Consider the following 25,000-nt stretch of genomic DNA (forward strand, 5'->3'; position numbering starts at 1 on the left):
AGGGCTTTAGTCTTTTTTTCAGCACTCTCTCTCTCTCTCTCTCTCTCTCTCACCTCATCATCTCTACATTCTACTCTTAAACCAAAGATTAAATGACAAAAAATATTAGATAACCACAATACTTAGAGGTAATTGTACGACAGATAATGTCTACTTAAACCGTTAATGTTCAAAAGTAATGGATTTTTATGAGGGGGAAAAATACGTTCCAATTATACAAACAATAATAAAAAATACATTTATATAAAAAAAAAAATTAAAAATTAATACAATTATAATAAATCGCAAAAATGTATCGTTCCACAATGTATCGCTACATCGAGATTTATCTCTCCACATTAACGTGGCATTAACGCTGCTGTCCCAAACGACTCGTTGGAACCTACACGCGAGCACTTCCCAGGAATTGAAATGAAGGCGCCCTACGCCCTACCTAGTGCACTTCATATCTAACTGATAGGTTTTTAGAACAAGTCCTGGATGTAAGTCACTACTAGAGACGCCAACCCAACCCAAATTTCTGACAGGCAATTCTTTTTCACTTCTAAGCTAACTTTGACCGAACTTACAATCCACCTGTATAGGTACAAATCTTGGAATATATAGTATGTATAAAGTGAGCTTTGCTAAATGTAACAGGGTGTATAAGAGCTAACCGGCTAACACAACCGTACCATACCGTCAATATTAGCATTGTTAGCATCTTAGCCTGACTAGCACTAGCTGTGTGTGAATAATACAAAATTAAATCTCAGATAATCAAACCTCACCTTATATTTATCAAAGCCGCAGAGCTGCTCCTGGGTGACATATTCGTACAGAGCCATGATGACAGCGGCACCGCGGTCCGGTCACGATTATCTGGAGTGTGAAGGAAGATCACCCGCAATGGGGAGCTGCCGGTGTCGACAACAGCGTCATTTCCGGACACGACTAGTCCCGAAGTCAACCGAGTCGAAATTTTAAAATAAAAGTCAGGATGCGTGAACAGTGCAGCTGTCTTTGTTGAGATAAGGGACAAATTTGTGAAAATCTGGAATTTATATTCTTACTTTCGCTTTTTTAATATTAGACATATAGTGTAGCGTTGTCAATTCTATACTAATATCTTGTAAGGTGGACTCCTCTCTCTAGATGGAGTTGATTTTAATCTAAATCAAACAACTACATAAAATAAAAGTCCAGACCTATATATATATATATATATATATATACAATATTTATTACAATATTTATTACAATATTTATTACATTTGTATATCGTGATATATATATATATATATATATATATATATATATATATATATATATATATATATATATCACGATATACAAATGTAATAAATATTGTGATTTGCAATACTGGCATTTTATTTATTTATTTTATCATTCCAGGCTTCTTACTGAAATTTGAAATTTTCAGGTGCAGAAATAATCCATGCTCATACACAGATTACATCAGCCCTGTGGTATTTACTTAAGGTATGTATAATTTATACAGTAGGATTTAGAAAGTAAAGACGAATGCGTGTCAATATTTCGGTTGTCATTTACCAAGAAACTTAAATACAATAACAAACTATGGCACACAGATATACCAGATATTAATTTATGCGCTGTAGGTGTGTAATGAGTCTGTCTGTGTTTCTGTCCTGTTTCTGTCTGCTGTCTTTCCCGGTTGTTAATTGTTTGCTCCGCCCACTCTTTGGTTTCCATGGACATTAATTGAACTCATTCATTCCCTCAGGTGTGTTGTCTTTGTCTCTGATTGTGTCCGCTTTGTCATTGGTTCCTGTCAACTATATATACTCTGTTTGTTCACTTCCCTGGTGTTGGTCGTTATTGTATGTTGGTGTTAATGTTCCCGTCTCCTGTGTGCTCTGTATTCTGCTCTGTTTTGCCTGCCTGTTTTTTGTCTTGGTTTAGTAAAAGTCTAAAACTGCACTTGGATCCTCATTCGCCTGTGTCCAACATCGTGACAGGGTGCAGATGAGTTAAGAGGGTTTGTAGTGAGGATTTAATACAGAAATTGTGTAGTGGGATTATTTAGACATAACTACAGCCTTAAGTGCTATTCAGAAAGTGGGAGAGGTTTGACAAAAACAAAGGTGTCTCATTTACATTCAGCAGCATTATGTCTGCATTTTCTATCTGTGTTTTTTTAAGCATGCCTAGAAGATGGGGGGCTTAAAGGAAGGAAGCACTGGCTTAAGCACTGGCTTAAAAAATCTTGCATCCTTGGAAGCATAAACTGCACACACGAATCACATTATCAACTGCATCAACATTTCTTTCCAGTTTCTAATCATTTCACTGTCCACTTAAACATGATCAGAAAATCTCCGCTGTAATTTCAAAACACTGCCAGCATGTTCTCCAGAAATACTGTATTATAAAGCTAAACAGGAGCACGGTGGGTTTTTTAGAGACGTCACACGTACACCATGATGTCCTCGAGTCCCTTGCGTGTTAGATCAGGAACGGTGGCATCTGGAGCGGGATAACCGACGGGAAGCAGCATGAGAAGCTTCTCATTGACTGGACGGTGAAGGAGGACCCGGAGCTGAGGACCACAGTTTAAAGGTGTGGACGTTACCGTCACCAGACCTACATTCTGAGGATTTGAGAAGAAGAATGTCAGGAGATACAGCACCTACAGTACAGGAATCCTTTATAAACTGTAACATGTTAAGCGTAATAAGGAAAACTGCAGCAGTGTTTTTTTTCTATATCAAACATCTGTTTAGTAAATTGTGACTCAAAAATAACAAGTGCACGTGTCCCACCGTGTGGGTGTTTGTGTAAGTATTACCCATACCTGTAGAGCTGCCAGGAGTAGGCCACACGAGATAGACACACTGATCTCATTGTAGTAGTGAGTCTTTTTCTTTCCATCCGGCATTATTCCATACGTCTGCTTAAAGATAAGGATCAGATACGGCGCTGTGTCCAGATACTCCTTCACCCAGTTAGTCCTGAATGACAAAAATGAACACTAAAATGGATTTGCTCAATTTTTTTTGTTGTTCGTTTATTTTATTAGCCGTTGCAATTAGAAAGTTTAGTCACAAGACTGCTTGTGCAACAGACGTCTTGATAAACACACACGCGCATGACCTTTACCGTAGTCGACGCAGGTCGTGAACCCATTTATCTCCCATCCTCTGTCTGTAGTTGATCTCTTCTTCCTCTTCCACGATCTCTCGGATTTTGTGTTTGGTCTCGGCATCGACCACCACCACGAACGTCCAGGGCTCAGTGTGAGCACCGCTTGGGGCCGTGCCTTATACACACACAAACACACACACACATACATACATATTATTAGTGTATTCAGGGGACCATGTTTGCACTCTAGCAAATTATACAGCTGAGTGAAATGTCCGTTATAGTTCTGATTAAAACAAACAAAAAAAGAAACGTCTGATTCTGTATTCTTCATTTTCTCAAAGTGAAGAAAAAAAAAACCTGGCTCTATTTTTTTTAAGCTAAGAGAAGATGCACCATCTTGCTCTGACCAAAATGACTTAAACACACCTGATGTCATAATCACGAACCCAGGAGGACCAGAACGCACAGTATATGGTGTTTTTAAATCTCTTTACATTGAGCGTCCATATATAAGTTGTTAGTATAGAAAACACTATATTAGAACGAGCGCATTAATAAAAAACAGTGATAAGTCTTGTGACCGAACTACTTTCAGAGCTCCTACTGTAGTTATACAATGTTATACGTTATACTGTTTTTACAATAATATTAACAATGCCGATGTATTATATGAGGTGAGAGAAATGAGGTGAGTACCTGCCGCACGTATCACGTTATCGATCACCTCTCGAGGGACAGGTTCCGGGCTGATGAAGCGGACCGACCGGCGCTCATTCAAAAGGGCATAGAAGTGTTTGGAGCGCTCCAGCATTTCGTCCTTCGGGTAACGACGAGGATTGTATGGAACATGGGGAAGATCTTCTGTCCCTGCTTCTGCCCAATCATCTTCCTCTACAGAGAAGAATAAATGAGATCCAGCTGATCACGAGCATGGTTAGTGAAACACACTGACGCATAGCCAATTTATAAACTACACTTATTCTATATCAATATCTAAATCTACTATAATATAATAACTGAATATATTCTAATGGGTGGGTCCGCAGTACTTATGCACAATTCTACACCACTTCGTAGTATTAGTCGTGTAAATGGGGTGAAAATCGCTACAGGTTTTACAGCATTTCTTTACTCCACATATTAAATGAAGAGGTCCACGATTATAGACATGTAGACCACCAGTGACGGGATAATATTTGCATGCTTTTAATCTAATTTTGAGCAAGTTGTTAGTATAGAAATAGATGTAGATGTAGATGAATAAATGTTCATGGTCATGGGTCGTATAGATGAATTTGCAAACCCTTTGTAGGAAATTTCTGTCCTATGTGAATAACGATCGATCGCTTGTGCAAGATATTTTTATAGCGTCAGCATCTCTTCTGACTCTAGAGGACTTCTCTCGAATGTAGTTCAACCTACTGGAATGCAGATCCTCGTCAACTTGACTTCGGTCTGTGCACATGGTTGCAGACATCATTGTCTTCTTTGGTATTAAAGGACTGCTTAAAAGAGACTTGAAAAACATCAGCACAGAACAATCCTCTGTACTTTATTGTGTGCTCGATCTGTAGGTCTGAAAAAGTGATCTGTTTTCAGTAAAAACTCTCAGGATGCACTCTTTTCAAGCTCCAGTGTTCATCAGGTCACTGTTAGGTCATTGTATGATGTTCCATGTACATACAGCCTGTATTGCTCTATTTATTCATTCAGACATTTTTAGAAGAAGAAGAAGAAGAAGAAGAAGAAGAAGAAGAATGCCTTTATTGTCATTGTATTTTCCTGCATACAATGAAATCAGGATTGATTTTAACAGTTGATTGTGCCATTTGGAAATATTCTTTATTTTATATCCCCTAAACAATGCATAAAACATACCCATTTGAGCAAGGACACCATATGATGCACACAAACTGCACTGCTGCTCCTACAGCTAAATACAAACCATATATAAAAAGTCTGACTCTATTCTGTGAGTCGGCTCAGCTTACTGAGAAGAGTCGACTCTTTTGAGTTAAGATCATTCTTTTCAGCACAATTTCTGATTAGTTATATATATATACATCAATGATTCGTGATTATCTACGAGAGGGTCACGGAGATTTCAAACAGAGGTTTGGAAATATGAGTCTGAGAATATGAGAATATGAGTATGCTTTTTACGATACGAATCAAAGAGTCGACTCGTTCAAAATTGACACATATTTTCAATGCAAATTACTGAACAAATCAGTTTGCAGAATGTGGTCAATATTCGAGGTGTTTATAAGCTCGAAACAGGCTAAAAGTGCTAAAAGTATTAGTTGTTTACATTGTAAAGCAGTTTTTGACTGTCGGTAGCAAAGGGAAAAAGGTTGTGCGCAAAGGGGAAAAGGTTGTACGCAAATGGTTGTACGCAAATGTAACAAGGTTAAAATTGTTTTATTTCACAAGATTTTCCTGTTAATATGCATTGGATACAGTTCTACAATTGTTTAAAACAGTGTTTATAAAAATACATTAAAAAGGGTCTGTAAGGAGGTGATGGTTTCTCCCCCCTGTACAACAAAGTGGTTCAGCCCAGGTAGCCATACCTGCTGTATTGCACTTTTAGCGGTCTTTTCCGTCTTTCTCCTGAACGAAAGAGTGTTACTGATGTGTGAGCTGAGGCTGCCGTGAAGGCCTGTCTATATAAAAATACATTCTTTATGCAGACCCAATCCAGCGACCACCTGTCTTTCTTCACTCATTCCAAACACAACGCAGACCACAGAAGCATACGGTTACACAAAGGGAAAAAGGTTGTGCGCAAAGGGGAAAACGGTTGTGCGCAAAGGGGAAAACGGTTGTGCGCAAAGGGGAAAACGGTTGTGCGCAAAGGGGAAAACGGTTGTGCGCAAAGAGGAAAACGGTTGTGCGCAAAGGGGAAAAGGTTGTGCGCAAAGGGGAAAACGGTTGCGATTGTTACGTACCGTTTTCTCTTCCGCTGATCTCGGTGTCGTCCTGCAGGTCCTCATCCACCCACGGTCGTTTTTGTGTCTTCTCTCCACCGCCGTTAGAGGATTTCTGAGACGAGGAATACTCGGACCTGCGCCACGTTTTAAACATGAAGGCCACGACGACGCAAAGGATGGCCACGAACACCGGAGTTAGAGTAGAAATGAGAGCCATGACTCCGTGTACAGGACACAGGAACGATGCTTGAAGAGAGCTGAGTAAAGAGTTTAGAGGCCTTCTGGACTGTGAGGGGAAAGTTACAGGGGCGGAACCTGTTAATGTTTCAACCACTTCTCTTTCACTCACTCTTCCTTAACCCCTCTCTCTCTCTCTCTATTCCTCCCCTCTTTACATGCGCATTGGCGCAACACATGGCACAGTGAAAAACATGTTATGAATTGCACACTTTGAGCTGAAGTAGTCAAAAAGAATGTATGTTACAAATAAAATCAGATTGACAAACGTAGTGTTTTGTGGGATAGCCAAAATGTAAATCTTTGCACTCATATCCCCAGAGCATATTTCCCAGACGTCTGCTTAGTCTCCAAGTCTCCAGGATGTCATTTGAAATCTTTTCAACACAGGCCTGTATTTTGTTCTTCATTCCTGCCTTTACAAACTTTTCGTTTGTTTGCCTGTGTTTAACACATAATTCATATTTATCCATCTCTATTTCTTTTTCCGCTGAGCTCTGTCTCTTATCAATCTCCATTTTTTATTTTATTCGACAGTATAGTAAATATTGTAGTAAACAGATCATTGAGTATTGAACATTGTAAGAGTATTATGAGTAGTTCCTCATGAATAACTGTATAACTATAGTGTGAAAGTGATGTGTAGTCTGTTCTGTTACAGCCCTGAGGGGAAGAATCTGCCTGTATGTGCTGGAGCTCTTGTTTTGACAGTCTGGTCTGTCAGTCGTGCAGGAAGAGACTGAAAAATAGAATAAGCGAGGAACAATGTTTAGATGTTTAGAGGTCTATGATGGAAGACAGGTGTCTGAATAGATGATACAGTACACCGCAGTAAGCACCTGACTGAATTTTGACTCGAGCAAACCAGACAAATGATCTATAATTGACTACTGGATTACCTAAAAACTTAAAGCAATATGTATTTTTAGAGAGAGAGAGAGAGCGAGAGAGAGTGTGTGTGTGTGTTCATTCCAGTATGCACTATGACATTTTCCCCTGCATGAAATCTAATCAAAACAGTTAACAGACTGAACAAATGTTCAAGGCTCAACCTCAAATCAAACATTGACTCTTAATAACAGTTAATAATTAATAGCTAACATTTAATAGGATCCAAGAATGAGGATGATTTCCTAAGTTGAATGAATCTAGTTTATGGATGAATCTACAGCCAGAATTGCAGAAATGTATCTTTAATGATGATTCCGTGCAATTTAGCTGTGCACGAAATATTAATTGACAGAGAGAATGATCTTCCTGTCATCCTTCAGTCTCCTGAGCGCAGCTCCTGAGAGAATAAATATTGAACTTGACAGTTGAGTGTTGTTGTTGGCCTGCGATATTGGCCATTTATTAACGCTAATTAAATCACAGCCTGCGTGAGGGGACTTAATACAGCATATAATCTTGTTTGAAAATGCATGAGAATTTCTGCCTGTGCACATTTTAGCATCACACGTCCCATCTCAGCGGGCAATTTCACGCCCTCCAGTCTCAGTAAGAACAAACATGAGGAAAAGATTTAAGAGTGGGTGTGTGAGAGAGAAGGAGCTCCAATTTACAGAATAAAATAAATATTAAGGAGAAAAGGACCCTAAAAACCCTGAAAAAAAACAGGTCTATATTCGTTTATACATTATGAGAGACATTTTTGTTTGATTTCAAATAAAGATAAAGACAAATGATGTGAATAATAATGCATTATTATTGTAATAAATGAATAAATAAATGGAATAAATAACCAAATAAATAAGTGTTTTTACTAATTATTAAATACGTTTTTTTTTATATAAATCTTTTATTTTAGTTTCAGGCATAAATCTATAAAAGCACCAATTTGTATAATAATAATAATAATAATAATAATAATAACAATAATAATAATAAACAAGCTAAATAAATATACAACATCCATTATGAAGCTAACTGTAGAGTTATTAGCCCTGAGATCAACATAAAGGGCATCAAAACAGGAAATGGAACATTAACTGCACTTATTATCCACATCTCGAGCCACTGTGATCAGCCCACACAATGTCACACTGCTACTTTACATCACCATGCTAGTGAGCTACCATATGCATTCTGTACTTCTGCTTGACCTGTACAAAAACAAAACATACTGTACTGTACTGCCATGTCTACAATTATGTCTGGAAGAAAATGGCCACATTTCAGCACATGAGGAGTTTTCGCACATTTGTAGGATCTGTTGTGCAGATAAAATGAAACACTTAAATAAACACTGTTACAAAGCTTTACAACTGCAGGAAGGTGTTGGTGCAATGCCATGTGTCCTGTTCCTCAGAACGCCTTCGGGCTTCAGCGTAGAAATGGGTTAATGACGGGGTGTTAAATATTAATCACCAATAAACATGCAGCTCTGAATTTTACAATGGCTGCCATTGGTTAGGGTCTGTTACACACTCTCAGGTCTGAGCAAAGCACACACACACACACACGCATAGGCATGTGGTTTTGTTTATTCAGGATCCCTGTTAGCTGTTTATGGTATTTTTTGAACATATGGTGCTTCATTGGTTTTATTATATTTTAGAATATTTTTACATTATATTTATTACTAAGGATAATATCAACACATGTTCATGTAATATGCGTTCATGTAGTATGTATGTATCTCTCTCTCTCTGTGTGTGTGTGTGTGTACACATGAGCCAGATGTTCTGGGGACCTGAAAGGAAATGACGGTGTTCGTTGTGCTTTTCCAGTTTCTTGCGCAAAAAAAAACAAAACCAAAAAACAAGCAATGTCACTGACGTATCATGTGCTGCAAACGTCCCACAATGCATCTCTCTCTGTGAAGAGATAGATGCATATTGTTTTGTTCAAGATGGCAAAAAATTTTTTATTTCATATCCAGCTTATCAGTGAATGTATGTAGATTTATGGAGACTGTACTTTATTCCCCTGTACACTCTGAGATATGCAGGACAGATGTAAGGGTAGGTACAATTGGGGGGTGAGGAAGAAAACAATGAGGAAAATGAAAAGACAATGACAAAAAATTCTCATATAGATAGATAGATAGATAGATATTAACTTGAAAGATGCAGAAGACAGATTATATTGAAGCCTCAGTGGAACACATTGCTGACGTGCATTCCCCCCCCCAGTCAATTTTAGATGTGCGCATGCGTACCGTTCTGCGCGTGCCCGTCTTTAGCGCTACACGTTCACCTTGCGGACACAGCACTTGGTCTCATGAACGCGCCTCTCCGCGCACCCAGGAATAAGTGGGTCAAAATATTTAAAGGGACAGCGTACGAATTTCTATGCAATCAATTAATCAATCAATAAATCTGATTTTACAAATGATAAAAAAAAAAAACAACACGCATTAAACTTTAAAGCCTGACATAATTGTATTTACTTGTTTCTGCTTGCAATATTTTTAAAATGTTTAAAATGTATAAAATAAATTAATCATTTAATTCACTGTGACTCTGAGCAGGAAAACACTTACTTAAAAATAATTAACCAATAAGCCCTTACATTACAGATTATAGTTCATTACAGCCTGTTTTATAACGTGAGCTTAAAATCGCTCCCCTTGCACACTTCCACCTAAACACTCGAACCTCATTTTGTTGATAATCTTCCCCCATGAGCTACAACGTCCAGTGCTCAGGTAAAAGTTTTCTGCTTAATAGCATGTACACAACAAATAAACTGAGTATTGTGGGCTCAAATCCAAACCAACAGAATGTCTCTTTTCATTTATTATAATTAAACAATGCAAAACACTACACACAACATAATAAACATATAGAACTCATATACAGTTAATAAAAACCTTGGAGCATCAAACAGTAATATCAATAAAGTATACAAAAAATAATAATAATAATAATAAATGATACAAGTGTCGATCTAAAAAGTTCCCTTCATGCCAATGAAACACATGCAAAAGTAAAAAGTGTCATTTCTTCTAATGGTTACAGAATAATAAGCAAAGCCAAAGCCCTGAAAAACCCTGAAGAATTCTCGAGTATCTAAAACACACACACGCACACGAGAGCTTTAATTATTCACCTTATAAGCAAACAGGATCACAAAAAGGAACCTGTCCAAATCCACCAAGATGCTCGGTCTCATACGTCAAAAAGAAAGAAGTTTCCTTTAATGAAACAGACAACACTAAAAAAATATAACTGACATCTTGCTCATACAGTGATGAGAAAACGAACGTGAGGAGCTTAACACAAGATCACGGAGTAGAAAATCCGAGTATGGAAAACCTAACACACACACCATTGCTTTTAAAGAATTAAAAAGCGAACATTAACAGCACCGTCGTTGCTTTTCCGTGTTCCTGGACAATTTGTATAACGTCTCAGCGGGAGATTGACATTTGTGAGGCGAAGACGAGTGCAGCGATGACCTTACAGGCACAGCTCTTCCTACAAAGCCCACCATTTTGCAATCTTTGGCGAACTACATACAAAACTGAAGGAGAAATAAAACGGAGTGTAGGTTAAAATGTATTTACATACAACGATTAAAACATCCAAACAAAGCGAACTGAAATGGCTCTATAGCACTCGATATACAGTAGCTACACGTCAGCCATAAAACAGGCTGCATCTTTGTTTTGTTTTTTTTGTTGGTTTTTGCTTTTTACATCTAAACTGAGCTAGAAAATTGCCTTTATATACTGTTTCAGGTCACGGGTCTTTAGCTGATTGTCGGGAAGACGAATCAAAATGCTCAAACTAAACAGCTAACCCAAAAACGATGACTCCAAACCCTTGACCTTTAAAAAGCACCGACATACAATTTATCTATTTAAAAAAACAAAACAAAAAAAAAAAAACATTAGACCAGTCAGTCTTACAATAAGATTACAGACATAACAAATGAACTGCACTGTATAGGAGGGAAAAAAAAAACAACAAACACACAAAAAACCAAACCTTTTGTCTTGTAAATCACATTATAAGCTTTTTAAAAACCTATAAGGTTTGTGCTAGGCTGTGCTAAGTAAAGGCTACAACTATCAATTTTGGGCGCACATATTTGAGTCCTGTCTGCGATTTGTAGTCCAGAATATGATGAGCTGGTTAGGGTGAACCGAGTGTGGGCTGGTTGATGGATTTCGAGTCACTGCAGCTGGATTGTCGTTGCCATTTGCTGAGCATTTAAAGGCTTTTCTTCTGCGGAGCACCGAGTTTCCTCATTCCTCTTATCCTTCTGAGGAGCTCCTGTACAAAAGCCTGCAACAGAGATGGAGAGATTGCATGAGAGAGAGATAGAGAGAGAGAGAGAGAGAGAGAGAGAGAGAGAGAGAGAGAGAGAGAGAGAGAGAGAGAGCGAGAGAGAGAGAGAATTTCAATTTTATAAAAACTGAAACACACATTCGTGTCTCCACACAAGCACAGAAATGCCCCAAAGGCTTTCCTTGTACACCTCTAAGTCTTATCTTAATAACTAAACTAATACAATAAGCTTTATAGAAACAACAACAAAAAAAAGATGCTTTACATGAGTTGTTTCAAATAAACCTTTTTTTCATGTGCTGGAAACATCCTGAAATTATGACTTGATCCCTGCAGAATGCAACGGAATCAGAATAGGGGGAAAATTACAGACATTCAGAAGCATGGCTGGATGCCCAGAACACACACACACACACACAAAAATAGAATATTTCAGTCCTCGACTGCACTCTACCATCCTGTACAGTAGCATCTTTCAGTCTGTATGGAGGTCAGTGATTCAGTATATTTTATTTAGATGAATCCATTAGACAAATACGGGTTTTCCGGTCAATGGGCTTCATGAGATTGACCCAGAATGTGTGTATTGGGGCAGAAGGCTATGGCACCAGATACAGTACTGTACTACACATAAAGAGTAAAACACAATGAGGTTAGTGAGAAACTGGACTGCTCTGAACCACTGACCCTGGAGACTCCTTTCATAAAAGGTTTTAAACCTGAAAATAAATGGTTCATCCATTTGTCCTGCTGGAAATGGTCCCCCAAAACAACATTTAAACCATTAAGCAACCAAAGATCATCACAAAAATGCAAATTTAGGACAGACTTACATCAGTAGGCTTAAAGCAGTCTGTGAGAGATTCCTGGTGAGAAAAAGAAAGTGTAATCTTACAAACTGTTCATACAGTATAGACGACACAAAGTAGAATTTACTGCACAAACAGAGCCAATAGTCTCTCTCCTGGGTGAACAAAAGCACTTGCCTGTAATTTTACAGCTCTCTCGTCTTCGCTGTTCACCTCCAGAAGATCATCGATGTCGATCTCGACCTCAGGCATTTCCTCTTCCTGCAAAAAAAAAAAAAAAAAAACACACATCTTGAGTAAAATGTATCCCAAATTTCTCCAGGCATCCCATTTTTCAAACATTTTTCCATGTTTCATCTCTTTTTAGATGAATTAGTAAAAATAAATAATAAATAGCAATCACTGGATCCACAGACACACATTCGTTGTGTGGCTCTCGTCTGGAGGTGATGAAGGTCAGAATGTTGCGGTATGGTGAGAATTTGCAGCGGTGTGATATGATGAAACTTCTTGAACACTTGCAAAAACATCCTACAATTCTGTGGACTGCTGTGGGGTCACACGAGGCTGAGATTAATCTAATACCTCATTAATCACCATAGTGATGACAGGAAAAAAAAAAAAAAAAAAAACAAGGACACACATCCAAACCATCACATGGGTGAGACAAAGGCTATAAATATACATCTGAAGTGATGGGTGGGGGAAAGGGGACTGGTTTCCATTAAGTAATCTGTCTGGAATAGAAGATGGACAAGTGCCTGTGATAGAGAGACGAGAAATGGAGAGATGGAAAGAGAGAAGAACATTATCCCCCCTAAGGGACAAAAATACTGTAAATACACCTAAATTGCTACAAGACTACCACAACAAACTACACTTCAGCAATAAACACAACCGGGACAACAGCCATAAACACCGCACCACCACCAACAACAACTGGAAAAAACAGCCATAAACACCGCACCACAAACAACAACTGGAAAAAACAGCCATAAACACTGCATCATCAGCAATAAACACAACCGGGATAGCTGCCATTAACACTGCATAACCAGCAATAAACATAACCGGGACAACAGCCATAAACACTGCATCATCAGCAATAAACACAACCGGGACAACAGCCATTAACACTGCATAACCAGCAATAAACATAAACGGGACAACAGCCATAAACACCTCAACACCAACAGTAAACAACAACCTGGACAACAGCCATAAACACTGAACAACCACCAACCATAAACAACACACCACCAGCAATAAACACAACCGGGACAACAAACATAAACATCATACCCACACCACCACCACCCACAACAACCATAAACACTGCAGCACCAACAATAAACGAGACAACCATAAACAAAAACACTTGCAACCACCAAACACCCTTCTAACAATAAGCACAGTCACAACGATACAATGCCCACAGCTATAAACACTACATCAACAAACCCAAGCTGAATCCATTATGGGGTTCAGTTAAAAAAATGATTCATTTAATATAAGCTTTAATCGATTTTAGGCAACTATATAAACAACCAAATCTTAATATTTGTCGGTTAATACACAAGAAGTATAATCAACTTCAACACACACATCAGTTCATTCCCATTAGCAAAATGGTGCCTTTAAAAAAAAACTGCACAAGACCATCACTGTAAAACAAGCGTCTTAACTGGATTTCAGGCAGACACAAACATCTTTTATAGAAACAATTTCTACAGTCGATACACAGCCGTCTGTGTGTGTGTGTGTGTGTGTGTGTGTGTGTGTGTGTGTGAAATTGCATTTACTGAGATGGAACACTGTTGAAAATTGTTTGAGCTGAGCCAAAAAAGCCTCAGGAGACTTGACATGGTGCATTATTACAGAAATCCTGCCTGATATCTCTCTAATAAACAAATCTGTCTTTATACCATCCTACAGTTTGATGCATGAAGCTGTTCAAGAATGCACACACACACACACACACACACACCAATCCCTTATCAGCTGTGCCCTAACCATTCACTAATGTAGCCTCTAATTACTCCGACCCACTCCATCTCCCTCTGCTGTCTGTGTGTGTGTGTGTGTGTGTGTGTGTGTGTGCTTAGAGAGAGAATGAGTGGGTGGCATAAAAGGGAAATGCACACTGAAAAATGACCAGTAGAGGGGAAAGTGAAAATGGTGTGTGTTCAACATCCTCTGTGACCTAGCGTGTGTCCAATTCACTCTCACCACAGACTCAAGTTAAAAAAAAAATAAATAAATAAAATAAAAAATAAAAACGTTTTTAAAGCACAATTTACCCAGATATATTTAAAGCACTTTGCTTGGGCTTTTATCTAAAATATTCCATTTCTCTTCAATCTGCGGTTCATTTTTACTACCATTCTTTTCTCTGTGCATGCATGTGTGTGTGTGTGTGTGAGAGAGAGATTTACCAGGAATAATAGCTGCGATACTTTATGCTGTACTAAGAAAATAATTAAACGCCTACTCTAACTTAACTCTTAAGTTTTTTTTTTTTTTAAATGGTCAAGACTTCTTCAGAGGAAGAGGTCTTTTGAGATGAGGATGAGGAGAACATGTGATTGTTTCTCCAACATAACTGAATGCATAGAAGATCTAAATGACTAGAATATCACTATATTGCTTTGGGTGCACATCAGTGGCGGTTCTAGGATTTTTCTGTAACAGGGGCCATTAAGGGGCCACATGTTACATTCAGGGGCCAAGTACAGGATACATTCAAGCACACAAAATAATTTATTCAGTACGGTGCAAATACATTTCGCCAGTCATTCCTTTTTCAAACGCTCGAGTGCCGCCAATTGTTTCGGGGTGGAATTGCACCTGTGATCGTTGTGAAAAAATTCTCTGGTTGCTCTTCTCGTCGACATTTGATGGAACGGGGGCCAAGCAGGGGCCAATCAGATTTCAGCAGGGGCCAGGGCCCCTGTGGCCCCGCCTCTAGAACCGCCCCGGTGCACATTAATGTGTTTGTTCTAATACATTATGGTTTTATAGACATAAGTGTAGCTGCTGATCATTTGTAAAGAGTCTCCGGTGTTAGCTGTCTGAGGTAAAGTGGTAGTTAAAGTGTTGGGAAAATCCTCACGTGCCTGTTGTGGTTTTCAATAGAAAGAAAAAGCCTGTTATAGTTTGTTTTGTGGATGTTCAACAACATTATGTGTAACTACAAATGGATAAAACCTTCATCTATTTATTCATTAACAAAAGATGAAGAATGGGGTTACATTAGAGGAATACAAACACTTCAGGGTGTGCTGTTAAAGGAGAACAATCAATCGCCACCACTTGCACGTGTGTGTGTGTGTGTGTGTGTGTGTGTTTTTAGTCTTCAGCTTCATGTAAATTCCTGTCAACATTATCAATGCCCTCTTTGACAAGTGTCTTTTAAAAGGTCAGGTGATTACAAATCTCTACACTAATAATAACACACACACACACACACACACACACACACACACACACACACGTGCGCTGACACCTATTACGCAGCTGTCCAAACACAACACAGATGCATAATCAGAAAAGCAGGACACCTTTCACTCGCGCAAGCATTGCATTGTGGTCCTGCCATGACAAAAAAAAAAAAAAAAAAAAAAGACAGAAAGAAAGAAAGAAAGAAAGACATCAACGTCTTTGCGATAAATACATCAAGGATTTATCACACACTCCTTCTTGCTAATGAGGCAAACCAATCGGCACTGATACACTAATCGAAACATCTGTCCACCTGAAGGACGTCCTCAGAGGTGTCAAATTCCACGTACTACAGTAAAGACCAATTCGTGGAACTGTACAATTCATGAGGTTAGTAATATTGTGTCTGGATGTGGAAAGTAAAAGACGTTCGTTCCTGAACAAAAACCATCCAGAAAAAGTTACGTCTTTACCTCAGACTATTCCAAAGCACCAACACTGAAAGTTTCACTGCATCAGCATCAATTCTACATAAATAAATAAAAAAAAAATACTACCCATGGAGAACTGATACTCTGATAGGATTTTCAGAACATGCATCTATTGCACAAAGCTGCACTTCATATTCATTCATATATTCTAGGAGTTTCGAGAAACCCAAAGAACTCAGAGGAAACCCACATGGTCGCAGCGAGGACAGTCGAGGACCCTGAAGCTGCGAGGCTACGCTCCCCAAATCGATCACAGAGTGAGGTACAGCCCACGAGATAAGCCGACACAAAAGGATTAGCCGTGTAAAAGCAATTTGTAAAAGTCCTGCACTCGGAAAGCGGTATACATACAGTATCGGAAAGGTGCGTCACGTTTAGGACGCAGAGCGAGGGTCTACTGTACCTCATTACCTCATCGGTAGAGGACATGACAAATGAAGTGCTTTAAGCAACTAAGTGGTTAGATTCTAATGCCTTTATTTGAGTGTAGTGCTGGAAATAAAGATGTTTTTGACCGTGCACAGGCGGCTCGAGCGAATTTTCCATGCTTTCTTTGTGCCGCCTCATTGTGCAGGCGAGCCGCGTTTTGTCTGCAGGCACAAAGAGGAGCAGACGGGTCAGTTTATCGAAGGTTTACCAAGGAATAACAAGCAGGCTGTAATTCTACCGAGACAGCTTATGAGGAGTAAAGATACCAGCTAGACACTGAGCAGACAGCTCCTTTAAATCACCCTAACCCCCACCACATAATGCTCTCTCTCTCACACACACACACACACACCATGCAGGAAAGATACAGACTGTAACAGATAAAGAGGCTCTGTACATATCATATTGACTCATTTTCCCAATCGACCTTGTTTCAACCTTCACATAATGCAAATTCTGGTAGCGCAGCACAATTCCATTCACTCAACCCACTCAGGCAGTTGATTTGTTTATTTTGGTTCGTACAATTCCTCTGATATTTAGTTGCCATTGTTACCCATGCATTTAGCAAAACTAAACCATCACAATTCTGACCCGGTAGATACTAAGGACGGATGAACGGTGTAAACGCATCCCACAGCACCACTCGTCCATGTCAGTGAACATGATCTCTGTTGCCTAGATGTTGGAGTAATATCCCTTGACACATCATTTTAATTTCCAACAGATATTCTTAACATTTATATCCATTTTTTTTCAAAAATCGTTCCTGTTTTTGGGAACGTCCTTAGAAGTACCAACGTTTTTGTCCATCTGCTTCACGCTGAACAACAGATCAGTTCCCATATTCACACTGAAATAAAATCCCTCATGGGTTCAATCAGACAGACAGACAGAGACAGACAGACAGACATGGCCTACAGGCTCAACCTCAAAAGACCAATCGATCCAAAGCAAGAAGTGTGTGTGTGTGTGTGTCTGTTTACAAACAAACCCATGCTACTAAAAGCCTGCTGGCAGAGCGGACGTGAGTCCACGGACGTGAAATATCATCGTGTTGAACCACATCAGCTGCTCCTGCCACTTCAATACTGCGACCTTCTCAGTGACGAGACTTCCAGTCACACAGACGCTCCCGAGGACACGTGCCACACCGCTCAACATTTACATTAGCCCAAAATGCATCCTTTCAAACCAAATAGCGTTTACATTGCATAGTTTGTTTCTAAAGCCCAGGAGACTACTAAAAATAGCAGAAAACAAAAGCGTCCAGCTTTTTCCGCTCGGCCCAACAGATCAGCTCCCAGAACTTCACCTTTCACGTTAATACCACCATCAACACCATCACGCTAATTAGCAGAGCGGAGTCTTTCCCATTGACTGGATCATATAGTGCTTGCGGTTATGTTATTAGAAGCTAATTGTAAAACCTGACCGTTATCCCGCATGAGATTTAATATTTTTATCTTATTAAATGCAGAAAGACCAAAAACAGCCAACGCTCACACCCCGGTTATGCTTCTCGCTCTGGCTTTCTTCTATATAAGTGGATTTATGGGCAATCATTATCTATTTGAACTGATCTGACCAATGGGAACAGAGACGCAACTAAAGAGGCGGAGTTTTGTAGTCAGCCTCAAGTTAACCAACTGACTCACTTCCCGTTTACTTAAAGCTAGACTATGTGTCCTTGCCTCTGTCCAACATTTCATAGTGTTTGCTTCTTTTTTTGTTCTTTACGTGCAAGTTTATCACTCTACGCTAACTCCCTCGTGCTGAGAACGCCGCACACATCCACTTCTTCACACCGATACGACAGAACATCTAGACATAGTTTAAATACAGCCTTGTTTTGGTAAGAATTGCTTTGTGAATATTCCTTATACCCAGCACCTTCCACCGTTACCGCAAACATTCAACATCTATTCACACCACGGTCTTTGTTATTGTTCACACGCTCACGCTAGACTTTAACCTCCTTTGGGAACACGACACATCCTGCAGTATCTCTCAAGTGATCTCCACAACACCTGAGCAAACACTGACGCGCACCACCATGGACTCTGGAAAAGTGCCTTTTGAGCATCTGACATTGCAGGTAGAAACAAATTTATGCAAGATCTGTCTTGTTCCTTTAAGTCTTGGTGTTCTAGTATAGCAGATTTTCCTTGTAGACAACAAAATCAGAATCTTTTTAAACATAGAAGAGAGTTGGTCAAGAATTTAATATGGATCGGATGGATACCACATTGAAAGGTTTTAATCCACCATCCAACTGTCTGATTGGCATATGAGCAACCATCATTCATTCATTCATTCATTCATTCATTCATTCATCTTCTACCGCTTATCCGAACTACCTCGGGTCACGGGGAGCCTGTGCCTATCTCAGGTGTCATCGGGCATCAAGGCAGGATACACCCTGGACGGAGTGCCAACCCATCGCAGGGCACACACACACACACACTCATTCACTCACGCAATCACACACTAGGGACAATTTTCCAGAGATGCCAGTCAACCTACCATGCATGTCTTTGGACCGGGGGAAGAAACCGGAGTACCCGGAGGAAACCCCCGAGGCACGGGGAGAACATGCAAACTCCACACACACAAGGTGGAGGCGGGAATCGAACCCCGACCCTGGAGGTGTGAGGCGAACGGAGCAACCATCAACAAAGTCAAAATATATATCAAAGCTCTCATGGTAAAAGAAAACTGAAAATGTGCACAATACAATTGCACTTTTGTATGTGAAAAACTGAAATAATTCAGCATCTGGTTCTGTTTAAATGAGATTTCTTTTTTTTTTTTTTCCCCCAAAAAACTTCACTGCCAATTCTTAAATCGCTCAGTAGATACACAGTAGCGTTCCTACCATGTAAATTAATTTCCTATAAAGTTAATGACCCGATACGAAGAGGAAAAATAAAGCAAATGACTATTTAATGCAGGAAACAGAGACAAAAAAAAAAGCCTCATGGTTTCAAGCTTCAGAGCAAGATACAAACACTAGACCATACTTTCTAATTCAACTTCTTTACACTCCTGAACTGTAGATTTTCTTGCTCCAAACACACCTTTACTAATTAGGGATAAGACAGGAGCAGAAAATACAATGCACTAGAGCCTAATTTATTGATCCATGTCTTTCCCAAACATCACTGACTTGCACGGAAATGCACACATCAGAGGCACTATTAAAAGCAAAGTGGGGACAATTCTCTTAGGATAAAATAAGAGACATAAAATTATGCCAGTTTGTTGGCTGTGGTTCCTGGTGCTCTAATGGATAGGATCTTCTTCTGTGGTCTGGGTTTGATCCTTATCCAGCCACTGGGTTAATAACTGGGAGGTTTGGTGTAAAAAAAAAAAAAAAAAAATTTATATACACACACATACACACACACACACACACACATATACATACTGTATATACACTCACAGGCCACTTTATTAGGTACACCTATTACAATACAACTGCTCTTTAACGCAAATTTCTAATCAGCCAATCACATGGCAGCAACTCAATGCATTTAGGCATGTAGACATGGTCAAGACGATCTGCTGCGGTGATTTAAGTGACATTGAATGTGGCATAGTTGTTGATGCCAGACAGGCTGGTCTGAGTATTTCAGAAACTGCTGATCTACAGGGATTTTCACGCACAACCATCTCTAGGGTTTACAGTGAGCGACAGTTCTGTGGGCGCAAATGCCTTGTTAATGCTAGAGGTCAGAGGAGAATGGCCAGACTGGTTCGAGCTGATAGAAAGGCAACAGGAACTCAAATAACCACTCGTTACAACCGAGATATGCAGAAGAGCATCTCTGAACACACAACACATCAAACCTAGAGGCGGATGGGCTACAGCAGCAGAAGACCACACCGGTACTAGTAAGGTGTACCTAATAAAGTGGCCGGTGAGTGTATATATATATATATATATATATATATATATATATATATATATATATATATATATATATATATATATATATATATATATATATAAATCTGTGGACCATGAATGGAAGCAGCTGAAAGAAAAGAATCAATTAACTGAGAACAGGAAAAAACAAAGTGATGAAAATGTGAAATCCAGGACCAGGACTGGGAATCTAAGGGAATAGATAGGATAATGGGCATTTAGGGGTCCAAGCACTGAACAGACTTCACCAAAAGCAGAATCACTGATTTAAACTGATGAACAACAGCCAATACAGCTAAGATATGTAAATTTCAGACCAAGCACTACCATGTAACAAACCTGATTAAAATGTTAATCCCCTACATAGAATCTTGTCTTTATCTGGCAAGCATGTGTGCTAGAACGTAGAAAAATCAATTTCGAGTATATTTATGTGTTTGCAACAACAGAGATTCACTTCACCATGTCTCATCCGTTTATACAGCTTTTCCCTGATTCCTCAGTGGAACACCAGGCTATTGCATTTACAGACCCAGTTAAATCTCACGCAGGGCTTATTAATGAGCTGATTAGTGGAGTCTGGCACCTTAGAGCAGGAAGAATACTAATACGATCAGACCAGGATTAGAAACACTGAATACAAGAGAAGTACAAACAACAACAAAAAGGGGCAAGTAATGAACAATTGGTCTTCTAATACCTACTTAATCAGCATGACGTACTCATGTTAAACAGTGAGGTATAGACTGGATTTTTTGATACTTGATGAATTAACCGAGACACAGTGTAATGCAGAGTGGATGAGTTCATTCAACACGGAGGATTTTATTATGTGGTGATGCGTAAAGGCACCGCAGAAGCGACCAGACAAAATGTAGGTCAAATAACAGATTCTGACAATTGATGCGCCTGGAGACAGGTGTATGCAGATGTGGATCCGTGCAGAGACGCATACAGATGTGGATCCGTGCACATGCGCATGCAGATGTGGATCCGTGCACACGCGCATGCAGATGTGCAAATGCGCATGCAGGTGTACAGCTGTGCAAATGCGCATGCAGATGTGGATCTGTGCGCACGCGCGCATGCAGCTGAATCTCTCACACACACACACACACACACACACACACAAACCTCGCAGTCGTACAGCTCGCTCAGCTGCTCTATGATCCACTCTTCCAGCACGAGTCTCTTCCGCAGCTCTTTCCTATCGTACTTCACCGTGACTTTTCCCTGCTTCTTCTGCACAGGGTCGTCCCGCGGCACCGGGCCGTTGCCGACACAGCCCACACCGGGTGCCGTTTGAAAGAACACACGTCCCGGTGATGTCGGTATCGGTGCGGACGGCTCGGGGCTGGCGGCGGACATGGCGCAGAGGTCACGGGCGAGAAGCAGCAAAAACGAGCGGCGCCTAAAACACCTGCTATTTAAAGCACCGCGCGAGCTCTTAAAGTCCGTGGGCGGAGCCTCCCTGCCAAATTAACACAGAAAGTGTATGTGATTGGTCACCGGTTTTCCCCTCTCGCCTCTTATTGGCTGCCGTGCCTGTTGTTGATGAAGCACGCGCTCTAACAAGGATGCACTCGTTGCCCTTTGTGGTCATTTCTTGTTATTTTTTCCCCCCCTTTTTCTTAATTTTTTTCTTGATAAACTCACAGAATCTAACGTACATTTAAAGCGTGTTTTGTAAAAACAAATAATACTTTATAACACAACATCAACTCCATAGTGATGCATTACATGCACCTTAAATTTATTTAAATTCATGTAAGGTTTCGTTTGTCCACAGACATCAACTACAGCCTATGTATCACATGTAGCACAAAATAAACTGCATTCATATTTCTTTCTGTAATAGGTTGTGTCGAATTATTGCGTTTAAAAGGCAGAATTACTTACAGATATGGCAGCCATGAACAAGACATATAATTGGTTATTTGTTGCCACAATGCAGCCTTCGCTTGAGATCATTTTGCACTTCATTAATTCTTCTCCCACATGAACACCTTAAAGATTTGTGCAACCAAAAAAACGTTTACGCACAGACCTCAGCCTTGCGTCAGCGTGCAACCTCCCCTGGTAGATCTATTCTCAAGAACTGCTGCTGCAATCATAAAAACTCTCACATGCGCATCCCAGGATTGTACAAAATGAATATATCTTTTCACACTCAACACTGTTTGTCTTCGCTGCTGTCACCTATGGTTTGCTTAGAAACGATCTAAACCTATAACTGGATTTCAGTGTGTACTGTTAAAAGCACCATTCAAAGAAATCATTGTACCAAGATTGGCGTCCTGCCTTCAAGCAGCTGCAAATTCAAGACTCAATAACACAATCTGGTCAATCGATAAGCGTTTTAGTCATTGGCTAGAAATCCATTTACAACGTCGGCATTGCAGATTCGATATTGATTAATTATAATTAGCAGACAATACACCTTCTATCATACATCATCATTACACACATGTACACACACCCACATAGAAGCACAACGACTAAGTGATGAGTGCAACAGAGACAGCGGCATTAGTGCTGAGGGAACAGAGAGGTGTAACATTGTGTCCCTGTCTAACCTTCATTCAGTGTACTTATCACCCAGCTGCCTGTATTGATCTACACTTAGAGATAAACACACACACACACACACACACACACATGCTGTCTCTCTCTCCTCGAGGTAGAAAAACAGAATGCAATCTTTGTTTTGAGCCTGTGCCATCTCATTAGTGGGAACTTCATTAAGTTATATAAGCCCATAACACTATTACATTCTCTCTCTCTCTCTCTCTCTCTCTCTCTCTCTCACTCTCTCTCTCACACACACACACTGTATAGGGGTGGCTAAAAATGGGCTAGCTGTGCTAAGTGCCCTCTGTCTTTCAAAGATAAAGTGAAATCGGTGTAAGATTTTATGGCTGACATCCGGATCAAATTATGTGCTGTTAACAAATGTTTTTATAGTAGATCATTTCTGATTATTTTGTGCAACCAAAAAGCAAAGCAGCACCTTCTAAAGTTGTAATAAAAATACATAAGATAATGTGAAGAAGTGATGCTGGGGCTGATTTCTTTCTACCCCAGACCGTTGATTCATTTTTCGAAATGATTGGATTTTTTTTTTTTTACAGATTTGGGACAAAAGACATTGTGTGACATCATCACTCACATCAACTCACATTCAGCTGAAGGCATCTTCGAATCACATGAGACAAGCATGACTACAGCTACCATGGGAAGTAACTATGTGTCTTTACTGATAGGTTAAGCTTGTAATTTTAAGCTTGTAATTGTAATTGTAATTTTAAGTAGCTTTCCAACAAAAAAATTAATTGCAAAAAAATCCTGATGGGACTGAGAAGGAGTTTCATTGTCAAGCTATTGATTTCTATCAATATTAAGTGTAGTCTCCTATGTATTATCACCTCAGCCATCACTGATCACTGAGGTTTGATGGAAGAACACAGACTGTAGATCAGCATTGATAAAGAACGTATTATACAGCTTTGCTTAAAGATGGGGTTGTATGCATGTGTGTGTGTGTGTGTGTGTGTGTGTGTGTGTGTGAGAGAGAGAGAGAGAGAGAGAGAGAGAGCGAGAGAGAGAGAGAGAGAGAGGGCGCAGATGGTCTCCTGACTGTAATCAATCACAGTAGTAGTATTTCACTAGCACTCTTACTGTGATGCCTATTGGTCTGAATTAATCTGGTTTATGACAACTAACTGACCGCAACTTTCTGAACTAAAACATTTGTTTTGGAAACAAATGAAGAATGTTAAAGAATAGATCGATTTCCTTATAAGGGCATTGATTGCAAGATTTCTGCTATGGTGAAATGACACAGTGGTTCTTGTATCTCTCTGGTTTTAGGTTCATGCCCATCATCCTCTGTTGGTCTAAGCTTTTATGCTTAGAAGTGGAAACACACACACACAGACACACACACACACACAGACACACACACACACACAGACAGATGCTAATTATGCTAATTAACCTGCCTAAGGTAAATGTAACACATACAGATCTTATGCTAATTAACCTGCCTAAGGTAAATGTAACACATACACACACACACACACACACACACACACACACACACACACACACACACACACGGATCTTATGCTAATTAACCTGCCTAAGGTAAATGTAAGCAAAGGCTAAAATTAACCTTTAGCCTGGAACATGTTAGTATCCTTTTTATTAAAATTGTTTGGTCAGGTGATTGATATCCTGTATATAAAAATGTAAAGAAACGGTTTGAGTTACAAGAATTCGTTAATCTTCAGCATCTTGTAGTGGATCCAGTGTTTAATTTACTGGTCTAAAATAACAATGATTCTCTTCACCACACATACTGTGTAGTACTGCCATCTCA

At 39.6% G+C, this 25,000-nt stretch overlaps 3 protein-coding genes across 3 annotated transcripts in view; all 3 read right to left on the bottom strand.

Annotated features, from left to right (window-relative positions):
- Positions 1–930, bottom strand: part of selenoi (selenoprotein I) — a 9,719-nt gene extending 8,789 nt beyond the window's left edge. The window contains exon 1 of the mRNA XM_060894370.1: positions 771–930. Coding sequence (XP_060750353.1) covers positions 771–827 — 57 coding nt within the window. The 5' untranslated portion in view covers positions 828–930. The remainder of the gene's footprint in view (positions 1–770) is intronic.
- Positions 931–1,368: 438 nt separating this feature from the next.
- Positions 1,369–6,380, bottom strand: iyd (iodotyrosine deiodinase). The gene is made up of 5 exons (XM_060894333.1): positions 6,063–6,380; positions 3,808–4,002; positions 3,124–3,283; positions 2,819–2,975; positions 1,369–2,614 (listed from the first exon to the last, which is right to left on the bottom strand). The coding sequence occupies exons 1-5, from the start codon at positions 6,259–6,261 to the stop codon at positions 2,432–2,434; spliced, it is 894 nt and encodes a 297-aa protein (XP_060750316.1). The 5' UTR covers positions 6,262–6,380; the 3' UTR covers positions 1,369–2,431.
- A 3,637-nt stretch (positions 6,381–10,017) lies between these two features.
- ppp1r14c (protein phosphatase 1, regulatory (inhibitor) subunit 14C) lies at positions 10,018–22,023 on the bottom strand. Its single transcript, XM_060894089.1, has 4 exons — positions 21,754–22,023; positions 12,505–12,588; positions 12,352–12,384; positions 10,018–11,515 (listed from the first exon to the last, which is right to left on the bottom strand). Exons 1-4 carry the CDS (start codon positions 21,985–21,987, stop codon positions 11,441–11,443), a joined length of 426 nt encoding a protein of 141 aa, XP_060750072.1. The 5' UTR covers positions 21,988–22,023; the 3' UTR covers positions 10,018–11,440.
- Positions 22,024–25,000: the final 2,977 nt, after the last annotated feature.

This window comes from Tachysurus vachellii, chromosome 19 (assembly GCF_030014155.1).
Source record: "Tachysurus vachellii isolate PV-2020 chromosome 19, HZAU_Pvac_v1, whole genome shotgun sequence".
In the NCBI taxonomy this organism is placed as follows: domain Eukaryota; kingdom Metazoa; phylum Chordata; class Actinopteri; order Siluriformes; family Bagridae; genus Tachysurus; species Tachysurus vachellii.

Coding starts and splice junctions, on each gene's coding strand:
- iyd (XM_060894333.1), bottom strand. CDS start 6,261: ATGGCTCTCATTTCTACTCTAACTCCGGTGTTCGTGGCCATCCTTTGC. Junction 3,284..3,807: donor TAACGTGATACGTGCGGCAG/GTACTCACCTCA, acceptor TGTGTGTATAAG/GCACGGCCCCAAGCGGTGCT. Junction 2,615..2,818: donor TACTCCTGGCAGCTCTACAG/GTATGGGTAATA, acceptor TCAAATCCTCAG/AATGTAGGTCTGGTGACGGT.
- ppp1r14c (XM_060894089.1), bottom strand. CDS start 21,987: ATGTCCGCCGCCAGCCCCGAGCCGTCCGCACCGATACCGACATCACCG. Junction 12,385..12,504: donor AGAGAGCTGTAAAATTACAG/GCAAGTGCTTTT, acceptor TTTTCTCACCAG/GAATCTCTCACAGACTGCTT. Junction 11,516..12,351: donor ACTGCTTTAAGCCTACTGAT/GTAAGTCTGTCC, acceptor TCTCTGTTGCAG/GCTTTTGTACAGGAGCTCCT.